At 54.9% G+C, this 17,817-nt stretch overlaps 1 protein-coding gene across 1 annotated transcript in view; it reads left to right on the top strand.

Annotated features, from left to right (window-relative positions):
* Positions 1-17,817, top strand: part of C2CD2 (C2 calcium dependent domain containing 2) — a 66,859-nt gene that overhangs the window by 43,392 nt on the left and 5,650 nt on the right. Inside the window, exons 10-13 of the mRNA XM_003358976.5 lie at positions 4,062-4,236; positions 5,631-5,744; positions 7,437-7,564; positions 9,928-10,279. Of these exons, the coding sequence (XP_003359024.1) occupies positions 4,062-4,236; positions 5,631-5,744; positions 7,437-7,564; positions 9,928-10,279 (769 nt within the window). The remainder of the gene's footprint in view (positions 1-4,061; positions 4,237-5,630; positions 5,745-7,436; positions 7,565-9,927; positions 10,280-17,817) is intronic.

Below are 17,817 nucleotides of genomic sequence, written 5' to 3'. Positions count from 1 at the left end.
GAATGTTCCATGTGCACTTGAGAAGAATGCATATTCTGTTGCTTTTGGATGAAATGTCTATAAATATCTATTAAGTCCATCTGGTTTAATGCTTCATTTGGGGCCTGTGTTTCCTTATTGATTTTCTGTCTCGTTGATCTGTCCATTGCTGTAAGTCCCCCACTGTTATTGCGTTATTGTCCATTTCTCCTTTAATATGCCTTACATATTGTGGTGAACCTGTGTTGGGTGCATAGATATTTAAAATTGTTGTATCTTCTTCTTGGATTGATCCTTTGATCATTATGTAATGTCCTTCCTTGTCCCTTAAAATATTCTTCATTTTAAAGTCTATTTTGTCTGATATGAGTATTGCTACTCCAGCTTTCTTTTGATCCCCATTTGCATGAAATATTTCCTTCCATCCTCTCACTTTCAATTTGTACGTGTCCCTAGAAGTGAAGTGGGTCTCTTGAAGACAGCATATATATGGGTCTTGTTTTTGTATCCATTCAGCCAGTCTATGTCTTTTGGTTGGGGCATTTAGTCCATTCACATTTAAGGTAATTATTGGTATGTATGTTCTTATTGCCATTTTATTAATTACTTTAGATTTGTTTTTGCTGCTCTGTTTTCTTTCCTTCTTCTTTTGTTCTTTTCTGCCTATAGAAGTTCCTTTATATTTGCTGTAAGGCTGGTTTAGTGTTGCTGAATTCTCTCAGCTTTTGCTTGTCTGTGAAGGTTTTGATTTCTCCTTCAAATCTGAATGAGAGCCTTGCTGGGTAGAGTAATCTCAGTTGTACGTTTTTTCCTTTCATCACGTTAAGTATATCATGCCATTCCCTTGTGGCCTGCAGAGTTTCTGTTGAGAAATCTGCCAATAACCTTATTGGGGTTCCTTTGTATGTTATTTGTTTCTTTTCCCTAGCTGCTTTCAAGATTTTCTCTTTGTCTTTAATTTTGGTCAGTTTGATTAATATGTGTCTCAGAGTGTTCCTCCTTGGGTTTATTTTATATGGTACTCGTTGTGCTTCCTGGATTTGAGTGAGTGATTCCTTCCCCATGTTAGGGAAGTTTTCGGCTATTATCTCTTGGAATATTTTTTCTGTCCCCTTTTCTCTCTCTCTTCTCCATCTGGCACCCCTATAATATGGATGTTGGTGCGTTTCACGTTGTCCCAGAGTTCTCTGAGACGCTCTTCATTTGTTTTCAATCTTTTTTCTCTTTTCTGTTCTGCATCCATAATTTCCACTAATCTGTTCTCCACCTCACTTATTTGTTCTTCTGCCTCCTGTATTCTGCTGTTAGCTGCTTCTAGTGAAGTTTTTACTTCAGTTATTGTATTTTGCATCTCTTCTTGTTTAAGTTTTATATCTTGTATCTCTTTGGTCAGGGTTTCCTGTAAGTTATCCATCTTTGCCTCCAGTTTATTTCCAATGTCTTGCATCATCTTCAGCATCAACAGTCTAAAGTCTTTTTTCCTGGAGGCTAAGAATCTCCTCCTCACTTAGCTGTTTTTCTGGGGTTTTTCCTTTCTCCCTCATCTGAGTTATAGTTCTCTGTCTTTTCATTTTTATAGGTTTTTGGTGTGGTGACCTTTTTACAGATAATAGAGTTGTAGCCTCTCTTACTTCTGATGTCTGCCCCCCTTGTGGCTGAAGTCGGTATGGGGGGGCTTGCTGTAGGCTTCCTGATGGGAGGGGCTGATGCCTGCCCACTGGTAGGTGGAGCTGATTCTACTCCCTCTGGTGGGTGGGGCTTAGTCTCTGGATGGGATTAGAGGTATCTGTGTGCCTGAGGGGTCTTTAGGTAGCCTGTTTACTGAGGGGTGGGGCTGTGATCCCACCTGGATTGTTGTTTGCCCTGGGGCTTCTCAGCAGCTGGCTGGCTGATGGGTGGGGCCAGATTTTCCCAAAATGGCCCCTCCAGAGAAAGGCACTGCTGCTGAATATTCCTGAGAGCTTTGCTTTCAATGTCCTTCCCTCACACCAAGCTACGTTCACCCCTGTTTTCCCAGGATGTCCTCCAAGAACTGCAGTCAGGTTTGACCCAGATTCCCATGGAGACTTTGCTTTGCCCTGGGACCCAGTGCACGTGAAAGTCTGTGTGCGCCTTTTAAGAATGGGGTCTCTGTTTCCCCCAGTCCTGTGGAGCTCCTGCGCACAAGCCCCACTGGCCTTCAATGCCAGATGCTGCGGGGCTCTTTCTCCCTCTGCCAGATCCCCACACGTGAGAGTTTGATGGGTGGCTCAGACAGAACTCTCACTCCTGTAGGTGAGTCTCTGTGAACCAGTTAGTTTCCAGTCTGTGGAGCTTCCCACCCAGGAGGTATGGGGTTGTTTATATCACGAAATCACCCCTCCTACCTCTTGATGTGGCCTCCTCTTTTTCTTCTGGAGTAGGATAGCTTTGTTAAGGTTTCCCGTCCATTTGGGTGAAGAGTGCTCAGTCTTTAATTGTGCATTTTGTAGTTTTTAGAAGAGAAGTTGAGCTCCAGTCCTTCTATTCCACTATCTTAATCCCGTCCTCCCAGGAATCTCCATTTATTTATTTCTAAACCCCTCAGAGTAGTACCTAGTGATTTCTTAGCATATTATTCAACCTCTGATGCAGTTGTAAAGAGAACCATTTCCAAATGAACCACAGCTCTCGTGGATTTACCACTGTTTCTCCTAAAGAACCACATCTGTCTTTTTCCTCACTTGGAAAACTCTTCACTTTCTTCATGTATCCTCTCTGTTCCACCAAACTTCAATAATGGACAATCAGCCGGGACCATTCCACCAAATGCTCCCTGGGACTTGGGGACAAGAGGCCATTAGGGTCAGAGTCATTGACGAGGAGAGTCCTGTTCTTGCTTCCACGTGAAATGAGACACTCGTCCAAGAAGCGCTGGTGTTGCTTAGCGGGCATTTCTAGGCATCAGCGGGACGCTTCCTGACCGTGATCACATTGCAGTGTCTGCCTGGTGTGAGTCCACGATGGCCTTTCCCGGACCAGGAAGGGCAGATGTATTTGGTTTGGTTTTCCAGCTTTTATTCCCATCATGATGTGTTGAGGGGCTGGGTTTGTGGCTGAAACCCAGCCTCTATCCACTGGTGCCGAATAGAAACACCACAGAGACAGAGTTTTGGGCGAAGGAGAAAAAAACAGCTTTAATGCTTTGCCGGGCGAAGGGGGGCTCCCAGCAGGCTCGTGCCCTAAAGACTGTGCCCTCCTGGGGTGAGGTTAGGAGGTGGTTTTAGAGTTTGGGAGTGGAAAATAGGGCCGCAGAGAAGGACCAGGGTAAGGCAAGCTTGCGTTCTTCTTCTAAGCTGGTGTTTAGTGGCCCCGGCACGGGTTCTGGGGGCCCCCCTCTCTGGTTTTCATTTGTTGAGGGTTTTCGTTCTGCAGAAGCAGCTCAAAGATATTGTTAAGTATATTCCATGAAATGAAGCCAGGACTCTGTTCCCAAGGCTGCACTATTTTTGTTGTTGTTGTTGTTGTTGCTATTTTTTTCTTTTTTTTTAATGCCTCACTTGGGGCACATGGAAGTTCCCAGGCTAGGGGTCTAATCGAAGCTACAGCTGCCGGCCTACACTGCAGCTACAGCAACTCGGGATCCGAGCCATGTCTGCGACCTACACCACAGCACACGGCAACGCCAGATCCCCCACCCACCGAGCGAGGCCAGGGTTCGAACCTGCGTCCTCATGGATGATACTCGTCGCATTCGTTTCTGCTGAGCCACAACGGGAACTCCCCACTATTCCTTCTTGACTGTTCCTTGTCTGCGTCCCTCCCTTCCCTGATGAGCAACTGTTTGAACCTGCCCTCTGGGACTTGGGGAAGGTCACGGTGGCTGAAGCTTATTCCCTAAAAACAAGAATTGGGGGGCCCAGAAAGGTCCTGCTCCGTTTCAGATTTGAGCCTAGGTCTCATCGCCTTACCTCAGTTCTGGGGGGTGGGGCGGAATCCTGTTAATTATAAGTTAATTACGATACTAGGTGACAGCTGAAGAAATCAGGGCCCTTGCAAAGGAGGGCAGGGCCTGTGGCGGGGGGTCCATCGGCCGCAGAGCACGTGACCAGGCTTCTCTGCAGTTCTCTTACGTAGAACCCAGCGAGGCCAAGTCCTGGCAAATCCCCCCTCCTGTTCCTGCTGCAAAGATAGAAAAAGACCGCACGGTGATGCCCTGCGGGACCGTGGTCACTACTGTCACTGCTGTGAAAACCAAGCCTCGCTTTGACGCGGGGAGAGCGACCCCGCCCAGCTCTGGTGAGTTTCTGCCCCGTCGAAACTGAAGTCCCGCGTCCCCTGTGCACGTCTTGCCTCTACGCTGCAGAGCCTGTGGCTGCCCGGTGTTATCACGACGAAAACCTCAGGGGACAGGAGGCATGGTGGTTGGCAGCGGTCGTTGGCAGAGCTTTTCCTGTTGTAGATGGCTGTCTTTCTGTTTTGTCAGACATGTGAGAAGCCAAGGCAAGGCTCAGCCCTGGAGTAGATTTTGAGGCAAAAAACTAGACATTAGATGAAATAGCTATAGTTAAATTCGGTGCTCCGTGGTGTTTCCATGGGGACAGCATACCGTCCTCAAAACATGAGACGTGAGTGGTCCGTGTAGTTTCTCATGTTCAAAATCATCCATTCAAAGGCTTGATTTTAGATCCAGCAGAATTCTGTACCTGTCCCCACAGCCGCTGTCTTGGGACGACTTCTGTATAAGTGCGTGATTTTTTTTTTTTTGGCCAGGGCATGCAGTGGTTTGATGTGGGTTCTCAGTTCCCAGACCAGGGATTGAACCTGGGCCTCCACAGTGAAAGCAACAAATCCTAACCACTAGACCACCAGGGAACGCCCTACTATTATTTTTTTAAATTTATACTGTGTTCCTGCCTATACAAAAAGTATTATCTTCCCGGAACAGACCACTTAGCACAGTTGTTGAATGCAAAACAGAGAGTGAACTTCTGGCTTAATTAAAAGGTTTCCAAAATTTTATTTAATCCTGGACTTCCAGCTCTTCTTTTGGGCACACCCCCCACCCCCCAAAAAAAATAAGGCGGTTAAAAATAGGGAGTTCCCACTGTGGTGCAGGGGGTTAAGAACCCTGTTTCAGAGGTGTGGGTTGGCTCCCCAGCTGGCACAGTAGGTTAAAGGATCCAGTGTTGCCATAGCTGCAGTGTAGGTCAGCAGCCGCAGCTTGGATTCAGTCCCTGACCCAGAAACTCCCATATGCCGCAGGGAGTTAAAAATAAAAAATAAAAATAAAAATAAAAAAATAAAAAAATTTAAAAAGTAAAGAAAACCATAAGGTTTGGTGCTTACCTTTTCCAATGGCATGAAGTAGGGTTGAAGGGAGGGGTGATTTTGCCTTTCCGCCAGCCATCGAGTCAGCTTTCGGACGGCCTCCCCCCCTTTTTTTTGTCTTTTTACGGCCACATCTGCAGCATATGGAGGTTCCCAGGCTAGGGGTCTCATCGGAGCCACAGCAACGCCAGATCCGAGCTGCGTCTGTGACCTACACCACGGCTCATGGCAACGCCGGATCCTTAACCCTCGGAGCGAGGCCAGGGATCGAACCTGCAACCTCATGGTTCCTAGTCGGATTCATTTCCGCTGAGCCACGAACTCCTCGGAGGGCCATTGTAATCGGGATTTCTCCTGGGCAGAGTCTCCCCTGAGGACGCCCGTCAAGGTGAAGGTCGTTGAGAAGGACATCTCTGTCCAGGCCATCGCCTGCCACGGCGCCCCCGTCAGCAAGACCTTCTCTTCCTCAGATACAGGTAACGCAGATGCGCGTCCCCGCGGCCTCTCGGCCACTGGGCTGCGCGCGGTACCTCTCAGGAATTTGGGAGGAGTTGTTTTTCATAATAAGTGAGGAACGAGGAGCCCAGGGAAATGGCAGAGGCTGGAAGACCAGGAGCCGTGTGGATGTCCCTGCTCTGAGCCTGAGGGACCCTCCAAAGAAGCCCCACACCCAGCTTACGCCTCACTTTATACAGTGTCCCAACCCGATCTCCCCCTGGTTCAGGGGCCAGTTCCGTGGGTGTCGGAAGACAAGCAGGACCCGGGTGACATAGGCATAAGAGCGACTTTAGTTTTTGTCTCCCGCTGTCCCCTGAAACCTGCGTGATAGGACGTTTGCCCCAGACCACTGGGTGGCAGTTTCCCCTTTTATTGTCCCTTGTGTCAACACCTGTCCCTTGAAATCTAAGCACGATCCAAGTTTGGGGGAGGCCTTTTCTCCCTCGGCTCAGGTGTGACCTGGGGTCTGAGAAGCGGCGGGCAGACACCCTCCCTCAGGCTCATCCCCCGACCCACCCCACCCCGTCCCCCGTCCACCGAGTCCTGTTTCTGATCTTGCCACGGTCAAGGCTGGGATGCAGAGGAGCCCGCAGCAGGCAGGCAGTTCTCATTTGACAGGTGTTATCTCGATGGTCCTGTGTTCTCTGAGCCTGGTGCAAGTTGAACACTGCCTCTTGCCCTGGGGGCACTTCCCTGGTTTTTGGGGGGGTGCTGCAGGCCTCCCCCCAAATGCAACTTCCTCATGGGAGGTCAGGCCCCTTGTCAGCTGCTCCTGGAGGTGCTTCTTCAGCTCTGCTCCTGCCACGTATCACAGGGGCACCATCACCCCGGGCTGGCGTCCTGCTGTGGTTCCCACCTGGTCTGTGGGCTGTGACACCTGTCCCTATTGTGCAGCCAGGACCCTAGAAACTTCCTCGGGCACAGCTGGCACCTGGGCAGGCTCCCTGAAGCCAGACAGAAGTGCCCAGGCTCTGCGTACGGAGCAGGCACCCCCGTCCCTGTGCCGAGGCCTGGTACCTTGTGCACAGCTCTCTCTCCAGGAGCCTCCACTATATCCCAAGGAGCTCTTTGCTGGGTGCGGGTCGGCGTTCAGCTTTTCCCGGGTGTTGCCTGGCTGTGGGGTCGACCATGGCGAGGAGCTGCTTCCGTGAGCCAGCCCTTCCTCGGCCTGAACACCCGAGGTGTTCACCTGCTCCCGGGATGGGAGGGAGTAGCTGTGTGGCCCTTCAAAGTTCATCTCCCCGAAGCTCAGGTTACCTGCCCGAGTCCCTTGTCACCTCAATGGGGGCACAACCTCGGACAGTCAAGGGCATGACCTGGAGTGTGCCCCTCAGTGACCACAGGGGCAGCCACCCCAGACCCCCGGCCGCGAACACCAGCCTAGGGCTGACTGTGGTCCCAGCTGTCACCTGTCCTGCTCAGAAAGTTTCCCCAGACGCCAGCCGGCCCTACTGTCACCCACGGTCTCTGCTTTCCCGCTTCCCAGGCAGCGGGGGGCCCTTGTGACCGGCTGGCCGCCCCCAAAAGCCTGAGCCATTGGCTCTCCGGCTCTTTACGGAAAATACTTGCCAACCCGTGTTTCAGACCAAACCTGTCACCCCGGATGGTCCCAGCAAGGACTCAGATTTGCTAACGTGCCCTCACTGCCCGCCCCCTGCCCCCTCCCGCAGAACTGCTGGTGCTGAACGGCACCGACCTGGTGGCCGAAGTCGCCATCCGCCAGCTCAGCGAGTCCTCGAAGCTGAAGCTCAAGTCCCCGCGGAAGAAGAGTACAATCATCATATCCGGCGTCTCCAAGGTGAGCCCGCCGCCCCTCCCGCCGCAGCCGCCCGCGCTGCGCCCACTCTGGAAGGTTCCGCGCCCAGACGCTAGGGCATCGCGCGCCCGTGAGGGGCGCCTCCTGGTGTGTCGTTTACGCAGCGCATCCTGGTCCCGAAGGAGACTTGAACGTCTGACCCGGGAGGTTTGGTGGTTGAGAGGTTGGTGAATCACTCGGAGGAAACGTATTGAAAGAAAAAGACCAGTGTGTTGTCCGCGACCCTTTGGGACAGAACCGCCCCCCTGTGGCTGCCCCATCGTGGGAACTTTCCCTTCATGACCCGTTTCCAAACCATCTCCGTCTTATGCAGTGAACGTTAGTTAATGCCTTTTGCAAAGCTCGTTTTAAAACATATCCTGCTCCAGGGGTTCCCATTGTGCCTCGGCAGGTTAAGAATCTGACTAGTATCCTTGAGAATGCAGGTTCGATCCCTGGCCTCGTTCAGTGGGTTAAGGATCCAGCGGTTGCCACAAGCTGTGGTGTAGGTCGCAGGTGAGGCTTGGATCTGGTGTGGCTGTGGCTGTGGTGTAGACAGGCAGCTCCAGCTCTGATTCGACTCCTAGCCTGGGAAATGCCATATGCTGCAGGTGTAGCCGTAAAAAGAAAAAGAAAAGAAAAAATTTAATGAAATTGGAACTTCCGTGGGCAATGTGGGAAGGAAAGGGAAACAATATGAATATACGGCTTACAATCTGTTACAGAAACAAGCAGCAACCAAATCCCTGGTCCCAATCCCCCTTCCTTCTTTCTGTTCTGTGACCAGAGCAGACGTCCAGAGCCCATGGCAGGTGCGAGGCCGTCCCTGGGAGATACAGGGCGGGCCAGGCTGCTGGACAGGGCAGCCCCTGGAACAAAGGGCCACATTGCAGCCCCTTCCTCTTCTCTGACTCTTCGGACCCAGCAGGGAGGACGTGAGCAGTGGGGGCAGTTAGGAGCCTTGGCGTCGGGAGGGGATGAGGAGGAAGACGGGTTTTTGGACGGGGATGGCAGGTTGGTACTTTGAAAGCGTAAGAGGGTGGGACAGTCACCCCTCGGCTGCCGGGAGAGGGGCCAGGGCAGGTCCTGGGAGGTGTCAGAGCTGAGTCACCAATGTTGCCATCTTCCCTGGGCCGTGGGTGGCCTTGACCAACCAACCATCCTCTCCCAGGGGCCAGGGGAGCCTCTGGGTTTCCTGCTTGTACTTCCAGTAGCAGCCAGCAGGGGGCGATGGCATCTCAGGAAGTGCCGGGCCCAATGGGTGGGTTTTCTTTAGGACGAATGAGCAGACTCTGACCAACACCTCTGTGCTTTCCCTAAGGTTTGTTTGTTTGTTTAAGAATCACTAGGCTCTTAACATTTAATTATCCAACTGGCTGCAGTGATCATTTTTACTGATGCTCAATTTGTCCCAAGTTGGGTCAGTGAGCACTTCTGCCTTGAGCCAGAAAAGGGTAGTTGTCAGTTGTCACTAAGTAGACTCTCTCGTGCAAGTGCCACACAGATCGGGACCAGCAGCCCAGCCCCCCGGGAGCCCGCCGTGTCCCTGCCGTCACTTTCCTCCCCTCCAGCAAACTACTTTCCGACCGGCAAGCCCATAGGTTAGTTTAGCACCTACATACGCCTTACACGTAAATGTAGCTCTTAGGGTATTAAGTGCACAGTGATTAATTTCTACTTGCAGGAAACACAAAAATGCGATAGAAACGGGTTAAAAGACAAACAGAGGAGTTCCCATTGTGGCTCAGAGGGTTAAGAACCAGACGTCGTCTCTCTGAGGATGCAGGTTCAATCCCTGGTCTCGCTCAGCGGGTTAAGGATCCAGCGTTGCTACAAGTTGGGGCATAGGTCGCAGATGCAGCTTGGATCCCGTGTTGCCGTGGCTGTGGGGTAGGCCTCGGCTGCAGCTCTGACTTGACCCCTAGCCCCGGAACTTCCGTGTGCCACAGATGTGGCCATAGAAAGAAAAGGAAAAAGAGATAGAATCTGGACCTCCAGAGCTCACTTCCTGTGTCACGGTGTGTGTGTCCCCCCCAATAGTCAGAAGGGACCGTGTGTGTCCCCCCAATTCTCAGAAGGGATGCTCTTCCCACAGACCCCTCCGGCTGGGCGGGTTGCACGGGGAGGGCGGAAGTGCCCCCCAGCAGCCTGTGCCCTCGGCCCTCTGCCCTGGGGGCTCTGCATCCGCTGCTGTTCAGCCACGTTTCCCTGGCTGCCTCCTTGGAGGGCTGGGGTGCCTTCTGATGCTGACGTCACCAGTCGGGGTGTCTGGACAGCGCTATTCCGGCTTTTTCCCTCCCCTGCTGCTCCGCCCAAACGTCCTTGTCCTCTTCCCTCACCGCGACTTTCTCTCTCGCCCCGGGCAGACCTCACTATCTCAGGACAATGACGCCGCCCTGATGCTGGACTACGCGGCCTCCATGGACAGTGCCCGCCAGGAGGACACCCTGGACCAGCCGAGCGCGGCGGCTGCGGCCTCGGACCCGCCCGTGGAGGAGCAGGAGGAGGAGGGGGCGGCGGCAGTGGCGGCGGCCTCAGCCGGGGCCCCCCCGGCCCTGGAGCCCCAGGAGAGCGAGCTGGACTGCTGGGACTTGGAGAAGGAGCCCCAGGCCGGGGCGTGGGGTGGCCAGGGCCCCCCGGACCTTGATGGGGACGAGCTCTCGGAGAGCTCCCTGAGCGTGTCGGAGCTGGAGCCGGGCGCTGCCAAGAAGCATAAAGGTACCAGCACCTCCCTCCTCCTCCCCGAGCCCCCCCAGTGCCCCCTCCCACCTGTGGCTTTGCTCTCCTGCTGGTTTCCAAGCTAAAACTCAGTTCTGGCGCTCGGCTTCCTTCCCCTTCTCTCCTCCGAAGGCGCCTCCCCCAGCGCCCCCACATCCACAGAAACACCTGCAGGGAGGATTTGAGCCATTTCAGAACTGTGTGCAGGGGTGGGGGGCAGGGGGCAGAAGCCTTCCCAGTGTGAGTGGCCGGGTCACCCCTCGGCACTGGGGGGCAGTTTGTGTTCACGCCCTTCCTCTGTCGGGGATCACGGGCATCGGGCTGGGGACTGCGGGGAGCAGTCTTGCTCCTTTGTTCTTGGTGTGGGGGACCAGTGGTTCCTCCTGGGGGCGATTGGGGCCCCTCTCCGGGGACATTGGCCGTGTCTGGAGGCAGTTTCACAGCTGGGCGTGGGGGTGCTGCTGGCTTTGGGCTGGTAGAGCCCAGGGTGCCGCTCAATACCCCGCCGTGCGCACGATGGCCCATCACAGTGTCACGTGGCCCAGGCGACCTGGGGCCAGGCTGGAGAGCCCACTGGGGAGGGGCTGCATCCAGCCTCACCCCCACCCCCATCATGGCCCACTCCTGCCCAAAGCAGAGGGCCCGGATGAGGGGGGAGGCGAAGGTTAGAAGGGGAGGAGGCGAGGAAGGATGCGTGGGTGTGACTTCCGGACCCTGTGATGGGGGTTGGCGCACTGGTCTATCTGCCCGCTGCCCACCGGGCTTGGGGCTTATCCTGAGGACCCTGGCGGGCAGGGGAAGCTGTGACCTGTGACCCCCGGCCCCAGAGGCAGCTCCCTTGCTTTTGTTGTGGAAGAGATGGCCTGGCTGCTGGTCTGCACCCCCAGCCTGGGCGTGTCTGGGGGCCAGAGCAGCCCAAGGGGCCTCGGCTGCCCCTGGGGGAGGCAGGTGGGCCTGGGCAGGTGGAAACACAGGGGGCGGGTGTGGGGCAGGGGCCTCGCTGCCTCTCCCTCTGCTGCCCTGGTGGACCAGCAGCCTGGCTCCTCTCCTTGCCGAGCCCGCCCTCCCTCCCGCCCCACTCCCATCACTCTGAGAGCCTGGGCCTTGCCACCCGGGTCCCTCTGAGACCACTGTCCTTCACCCCCCGCCTCCATGTGGTTCCTTCCGGGGAGTTCTTGCCCTTGCGTCTCCGCCCTTGCTGTGTTCTGGTCACCTGCTCCTCTCCTGTCACCAGCCAGGTGGGTGACACCCTGAGGCCTGGTGTGTGGGGCTGGGGGGACCCTGAGCCCTCTGCACACCTCTCGCTGTGCTGCCCAGACCCAGGATTGCTTTGGCTTTGGTTTTGGGGTTTATTTTTTGCTTTTTTTTTTTTGCTCTTTTCTTTGCATCTGCAGCATATGGAACCTTCTGGGCTAGGGGTCGAACTGGAGCTATAGCTGCTGACCTAGACCACAGCCACGGCAATGCAGGATCCGAGCTGCGTCTGCAACCTACACCACAGCTCACAGCCACGCCAGATCCTTAACCCATTGAGCGAGGCCAGGGATCAAACCCACATCCTCATGAATAGCAGGCAGATTCGTTTCCTCTGCGCCACAACGGGAACTCCAGACCTGGGATTTCTCAGAGGGACGTATTTGGCAGCATTTTAAACGTTGCTTTTCATTCCAGTGTTTTCTGAGAGATCTGTCCTCAGCATCTCCCTGAGATACGGTCAGACCCTTGCATGGGGACGTGTTATGGATGCAGATAACTTTCATCTTCCACCGCAAATTTTCAAAACTGGGGCTACAGGTGCCAGCTCTGTGACATTTTCTCTCATTTTTAAACTAAAGCCTGTTTTTCGGTTTAAGAACTACCCGTCTCTCTTGTCCTAGCAAAGAGCTGGCACTGGTTTCTGAGGCTGCCTTGCCGCCTCAGAGCCCACCCCAAATGCTGCCGGTGGGAAATGTATGCATGGTGATGATACGGCCGATACAGGAGATGCGGTCCCCAAATTTGGGGTTATTTTTAGCCTAACAGATGATGGGCGTGGTTGCTTGGCAACGGGAACGCCCCGCACACGACTGAATTCTGTGCTCGACGTGGCCGACATGGTCCATTACTGTGCCCTTCACCGCGAGGGAGCACGGAAGTCTTGGGGGAGCCTTTGAAAGCGGTTAAAGGGGGAACCACAGCCCGCCTGGCCCGGCGTCCCGCACCGCGAGGCCGCGTGCGGTGCGATGCCGCTGCTGCTGGCCGCCGCGTGCGGACTGTGCTCTTGCCAATTTTCTTTTCATCTCTCCCTTCTCTCCGTCTCCTGCTCACCCCCTTTTTGCCTTAAGAGGATCGCTATGCCAACCAGCATTAATTGCCTACGCAGTAAGTTATTTTTGTTTCATTTATCTTTTTCATTGCGCACGGCCCCGCTCTGAGCAAAGCACCTACCCTGACCGAGCCGAAGCCCAGCCCCCTCCCTTCCTTTTTCCTCCTGCCCCCGTCTCCTTGGAGCTTCTCAGGACGCTGGCTCTCCCATCTTCCTCCTTCCTGGTGCCCTGGTCCAGGCATTAGAGAACCAGTACCTCAGCCGGCTGGGCGGTGGGGGGTGGGACCCCTGCGTGAGCTCATGTGACACCCTCACCATGAAACACAGACCGACCAGCTCCCCTGGCCGTTCTGGGTCTAAGCAGTCATCCCTTCCCTAAAGGGGCCGTCTCGGTTCCTCGTGAAATCAGAGGCATTGTTCTTTGGGTGGTCAACCCCAGGTTTCAAGGGGGCTTCTGGTCACTGTTTTTCTCCCTATCAGATTTTAAGATGCATTCTTCAAGGAGTTCCTGTCGCGGTGCAGTGGTTAACGAATCTGACTGGGAACGATGAGGCTGTGGGTTCCATCCCCGGCCTTGCCTAGTGGGTTAAGGATCCGGCGTTGCCGTGAGCCGTGGTGTAGGTCACAGACGCGGCTCAGATCCCACGTTGCTGTGGCTCTGGCATAGGGCGGCGGCTACAGCTCGGATTAGACCCCTAGCCTGGGAATCTCCACATGCTGTGGGAGTGGCCAAAGGCAAAAAGACCCAAAAAAAAAAAAAAAAAAAGATGCATTATTCAACCTGTGTCTGTTAGACTCTGTGGAGACAAGCAGAAATAAATGTGGGAATAGTTGCAACATTAAAGATATCGTTTAGGAGCTCCCGTTGTGGCTCAGTGGGTTAAGAACCCTGACATAGTGTCTGTGAGGATGCAGGTTCTATCCCTGGCCTCGCTCAGTGGGCTAAGGATCTGGTGTTGCCACAAGCTGCGGCATAGCTCGCAGATGTGGCTCGGATCCGGCGTTGCTGTGGCTGTGGTGTAGGCCAGCAGGTATGACTTGGATTTAGCCCCTAGCCTGGGAACTTCCATATGCCTTGGATGCAGCCCTAAAAAGACAAAAAAAAAAAAAAAAAAAAAAAAGTATAATAGTTATTTTTAAATCCCACGTATATTTGTTTATACTTCAGCCTTAGGGGTTTTTTTTGTTTTGTTTTTGTTAACTTCTCTGGAACCAAGGAAAGATTTTTTTTTCCTTTTCCCTGTCCCATCTAAGACTGGTTATGTGCCTCAGATTTCACATACCCTGTTTCCAGATTTTATCTCCAGGCACCTTCAAGGTTGTGGGTGAGTCCTGCTTCTTGCCTGGTAGGTGGATGAGACGGCCTGGTGTCGAGGAGGCTGGCTTGTGTAAACAGGTGGCTCGGGCTCCCTTGTCTGCGGGCGGGAGTTTCTCCATCAGCAAAGGTGACAGGGTCAGATGTGACATACCAAACTGTAGTTACTGTCTCGGCCAGGGAAACACAACCAGCAGCTTCTACATGTTCAGGGAACTGGCTTATGTGATTGTGGGGCTGTGTGCCTGAGACCTGCAGGTGGGCCGGCAGGCAGGAGATGCAGCAGGAGCAGGTGCTCCGGGCCTGAGGCAGCATCTCTTCTTTGGGGACCTTCCCTTTTGTTCTCAGGCATCCAGTTGATTGGACGGAGCCCACCCACACTGCCAGGCCTGCCTCCTTTAGCTCAGGCGCTGATGGGCAACCTTAACCACATCCGCCGGGCGTCTTCCCAGCACCTCATTTCGTGTTGGATGCCGTCACCAGGTGCTCCAGACACACTGACACAGGAAACTGAGCCCCAGTGTCCCTTAGTCCTGGTGGCTCGGAGTGGTCCTGCCTCCTGGCAGACGAGGGGTATGCTGCCTTTCTGAGCCAGTGACCCCTCAGCCCCTGCGGCCAGGCTGCCCCGGCATCTGCTGAGCACACCTGTGTGCCTGTGTCATCATGGCATCATTTACCCCAAAGGTCACTTCAGGGTTTTATTTAGCAACGAAGTTGGCATAACCTCTTTCATGCTGGTGATTCTTCTGGTTTGGTGAGATGAACTGTGGGCCCCAGAGATGGGCTTGCGTGGCTGGAATGTCCTGTCCTCCCCACATGGCCAGCGTGGCTCTCGGGAGCTTTACATCATTCTGGAAAGCCTGTCCAGAGAGCAGGGCTCTGCTCTGCAACCCCTCTGGGAGCCATGTCCAGCCCGCCCTCCAGAGGCCTCCCCCTTGGCTGCCCATGGGTGAGCCCTCCAGACATCTGCTGGCCCCTCCTGGCCCAGACGCTGCCCTTAGCAGCATAGACGAGCCAGCTGTGAGAACACGGCTTTGCGCCCTGTTTCTGCATGTCTGCTTCCTCATTTGTAAGCAAGGGATGAGGTCAGTGTCAGAGGGGCACAGAGGCATAACCAGGGCTCCAGCCTGCAGGTGTGCAGACCTCAGGCCTTCCCTCACGCAGAGACCTGTCCTCTGTCCAAAAAGCCGATGTCCCCATAGATGTCGTGACAAGCTGGGTCCAGGTGGAGGAAACGCAGGCTTGGTGAGCAGAGCAAATGCCTCTAGGACGATTTGCAGCAGGGTACCCAAGACAGCATCTGGTTCTGGCATTGACGTTGGGCAGGCAAAGTTCACAACCAGCACGCCCGTCCCACAGGGCGCGGGTGAGGACAGGAAACAAACAGCCCTTTGCAAGCCTGCTGGGTCAGCACACGCACGCTGGTGCGGGGCTGGCCGGAGCCAAGATGCTGCTTAAACATCGCAGCCAGCAGTGCGTGGCGTTTAAACGGTGATGGCAAATGCATCTCCCCTCTACCAGCTGTTCAGGGGATGCAGGCCGATGCTTCATCTTAATGTGGCTAGAATCTAGAGTTTGGGTGATGGACGTGCAATGGCACTTAAACGAGCTAACGTAATTGCTCGCGAGTGTGCGGGTTCCCTTCCTAGAATGCTTGAGCACAGCCACCCCTCACCTGTTCCCGGGTTCTGGCTTCTCTCTCAATCCAGGGCAGAGCCCGACCTCTCAGCAGCCTGGTGCTGTGCCCTGTGGGGCAGGCTGCCTTGTCCCCCGTTCCCCACAGCCCTGAGACATCAGAACATGAAGGGGCCTCAGGAAGCTGTCACCTTCCAGCCTCTGGTCTGGTTGCTGGTGCTGAAGCCGCTGTCCTTAGCGAAGCAATCTCCGCACTCCAGGTGCTGGTGGCGGTTTGACCTGACCTTGGTGGGCTGTTTCCAGCCCCAGCTATGCATTAGAAAGACCTGGGGTTTTTTAAAAACATGCTGAGGGAGTTCCCGTTGTGGCTCAGTGGTAACGAACCCGACTAGTATCCATAAGGATGCGGGTTTGATCCCTGACCCCACCTAGTGGGTTAAGGATCCAGGGTTGCCATGAGCTGCAGTGCAGGTCACAGATGTGGCTCAGGTCCCGTGTTGCTGTGGCGTAGACTCTGATTCGACCCCTAGCCCGGGAACTTCTGTATGCCACAGGTGCGGCCCTAAGGAGAAAAGGAATAACAAATTAAAAGGTGCTGATATCGGGGTATCTCCCCTGAGCCCATCACATCCGATTCCCGGGGCTGGGCCTGGGCGTCTGTAGTTTTAAAGGTGCCGCCTGACTCCAGCGTGTCCTGGGGCTGAGCACGCTGTTCCACTGTCCGCCCTCTGCCCCGATCGTCTGTGGGGCACCCAGGGTCCAAGGATAACTAGGAGGACGGGGCTGGTGCTTCAGCACCCTCATCTTCAGTCAGACCCCCCCCCAGCTCTCTGCCGGGCTGTGTCAGGTTCCTGGGGCCGCCGTGACAAAGCACCGGGGCCAGCACGGTTGAAACAGCAGGGTCTCTCCTGTCTCAGGGCTGGAGGCTGGGAGTCTGAGGTCAAGGCGCAGGCGGGGCTGGTTCCTCCTGAGGCTGGGGGGTGGGGGGTTTGTCCCACGCTGTCCCCAGCTCTGGGGGTTCGTTAACAACCTCGTCACCCCTCAGCTTGTGGAAGCATCCGGCCACCCTCCGCCCTCATCTCCACGGGGCCTCCCTGCGTGTCAGTGTCCAGGTTCCCCGCTGGTATAGGGGCGCCGGTCCTGCTGGGTCATGATTCCGCTGTAACGTAAATCCCACAGTACTGACCATGTCTCTGCATGAGGACCTGTATGAGGGCAGGAGCCCAACACAGCAATTTTGGAGGGACTCGATCCAACTCGTGACACCACCCCTGCTCAGACCTCAGACTCCAGCTCCAGCCCGCAGACTGAGTTTCAGCGCAGGAACACAGATAAAAGGGGCTTTGCAGGTGGATTCCCCCCGGGAGAGCCGCTCTCACAGCTGGGCTTCCCGGCTCTAGTTTCCAGCTGGTCTGGGGGATGGACTGGTCTACTCCCCTCCCCACCCTTCACCAGGGGATGGGGGGAGCGTGGCATCAGAGCCAAGGTCCCCAGCGGACTTTCCTGCCTCTCCATTCCAGTGTGACAATGTGACAGCCCCACACTTCCATGCTATGTGGGGGACTCCAAGCATAAACGAAAGCAGTTTCCTCTAGATCAGAAATTCCTCCTAGGTGCCCCCAACCTGAGGTAACTGGCCAGGCTGGGAAGCTCCAGGGCGCTCTATCTGCTGAGTAATTAACCCAGGGCCTCGGTGTACCCGCCCCACTGGCCGGACCCCAGAGTCTAGCCCTGCTGGTGGTGTGATTCTTGCCACAACACACCCCCACTGGTGGGTTTTTGAGATATGAGGCATTTTACAGGGGTTGACTCAGCTCTGGGAACAGACGTTATGGCCCAGGGCACAGCTCGTCGGGCCCAGTGACAAGAGTAAGGCCACTGGCACTGTTACAGTCGCCCGCTGCCTTGTTCCTCCCCTGCCATCCTCACCGCCCTGCACGCGCCCCCCCAGCTTTAGCTGATTGTAAGGAACATCCTAGGTCGGAGTTCCCATCGTGGCTCAGTGGTTAAGGAACCAGACTAGCATCTACGAGGATGCGGGTTTGATCCCTGGCCTTGCTCAGTGGGTTAAGGATCCAGCGTTGCTGTGAGCTGTGGTGGAGGTCGAAGGTGCGGCTCGGATCTGGCATGGCTGTGGCTCTGGTGGAGGCCGGCAGCTGTAGCTCCAGTTGGACCCCTAGCCTGGGAACCTCCATACGCCGCAGGTGCGGCCCTAAAAGACGAAAAAAAAAAAATGTCGTAATGAGTCGTAGGTAATCAGTAATTGGTTGATTGTGTCCAAAG

Source organism: Sus scrofa, chromosome 13 (genome assembly GCF_054392235.1).
Source record: "Sus scrofa isolate SSC_HxYL_T2T_F1_AM1 chromosome 13, Sscrofa_HxYL_maternal_Yorkshire_Landrace_v2.0, whole genome shotgun sequence".
NCBI lineage: Eukaryota > Metazoa > Chordata > Mammalia > Artiodactyla > Suidae > Sus > Sus scrofa.
This window is presented reverse-complemented; position numbering and strand designations above follow the sequence as displayed.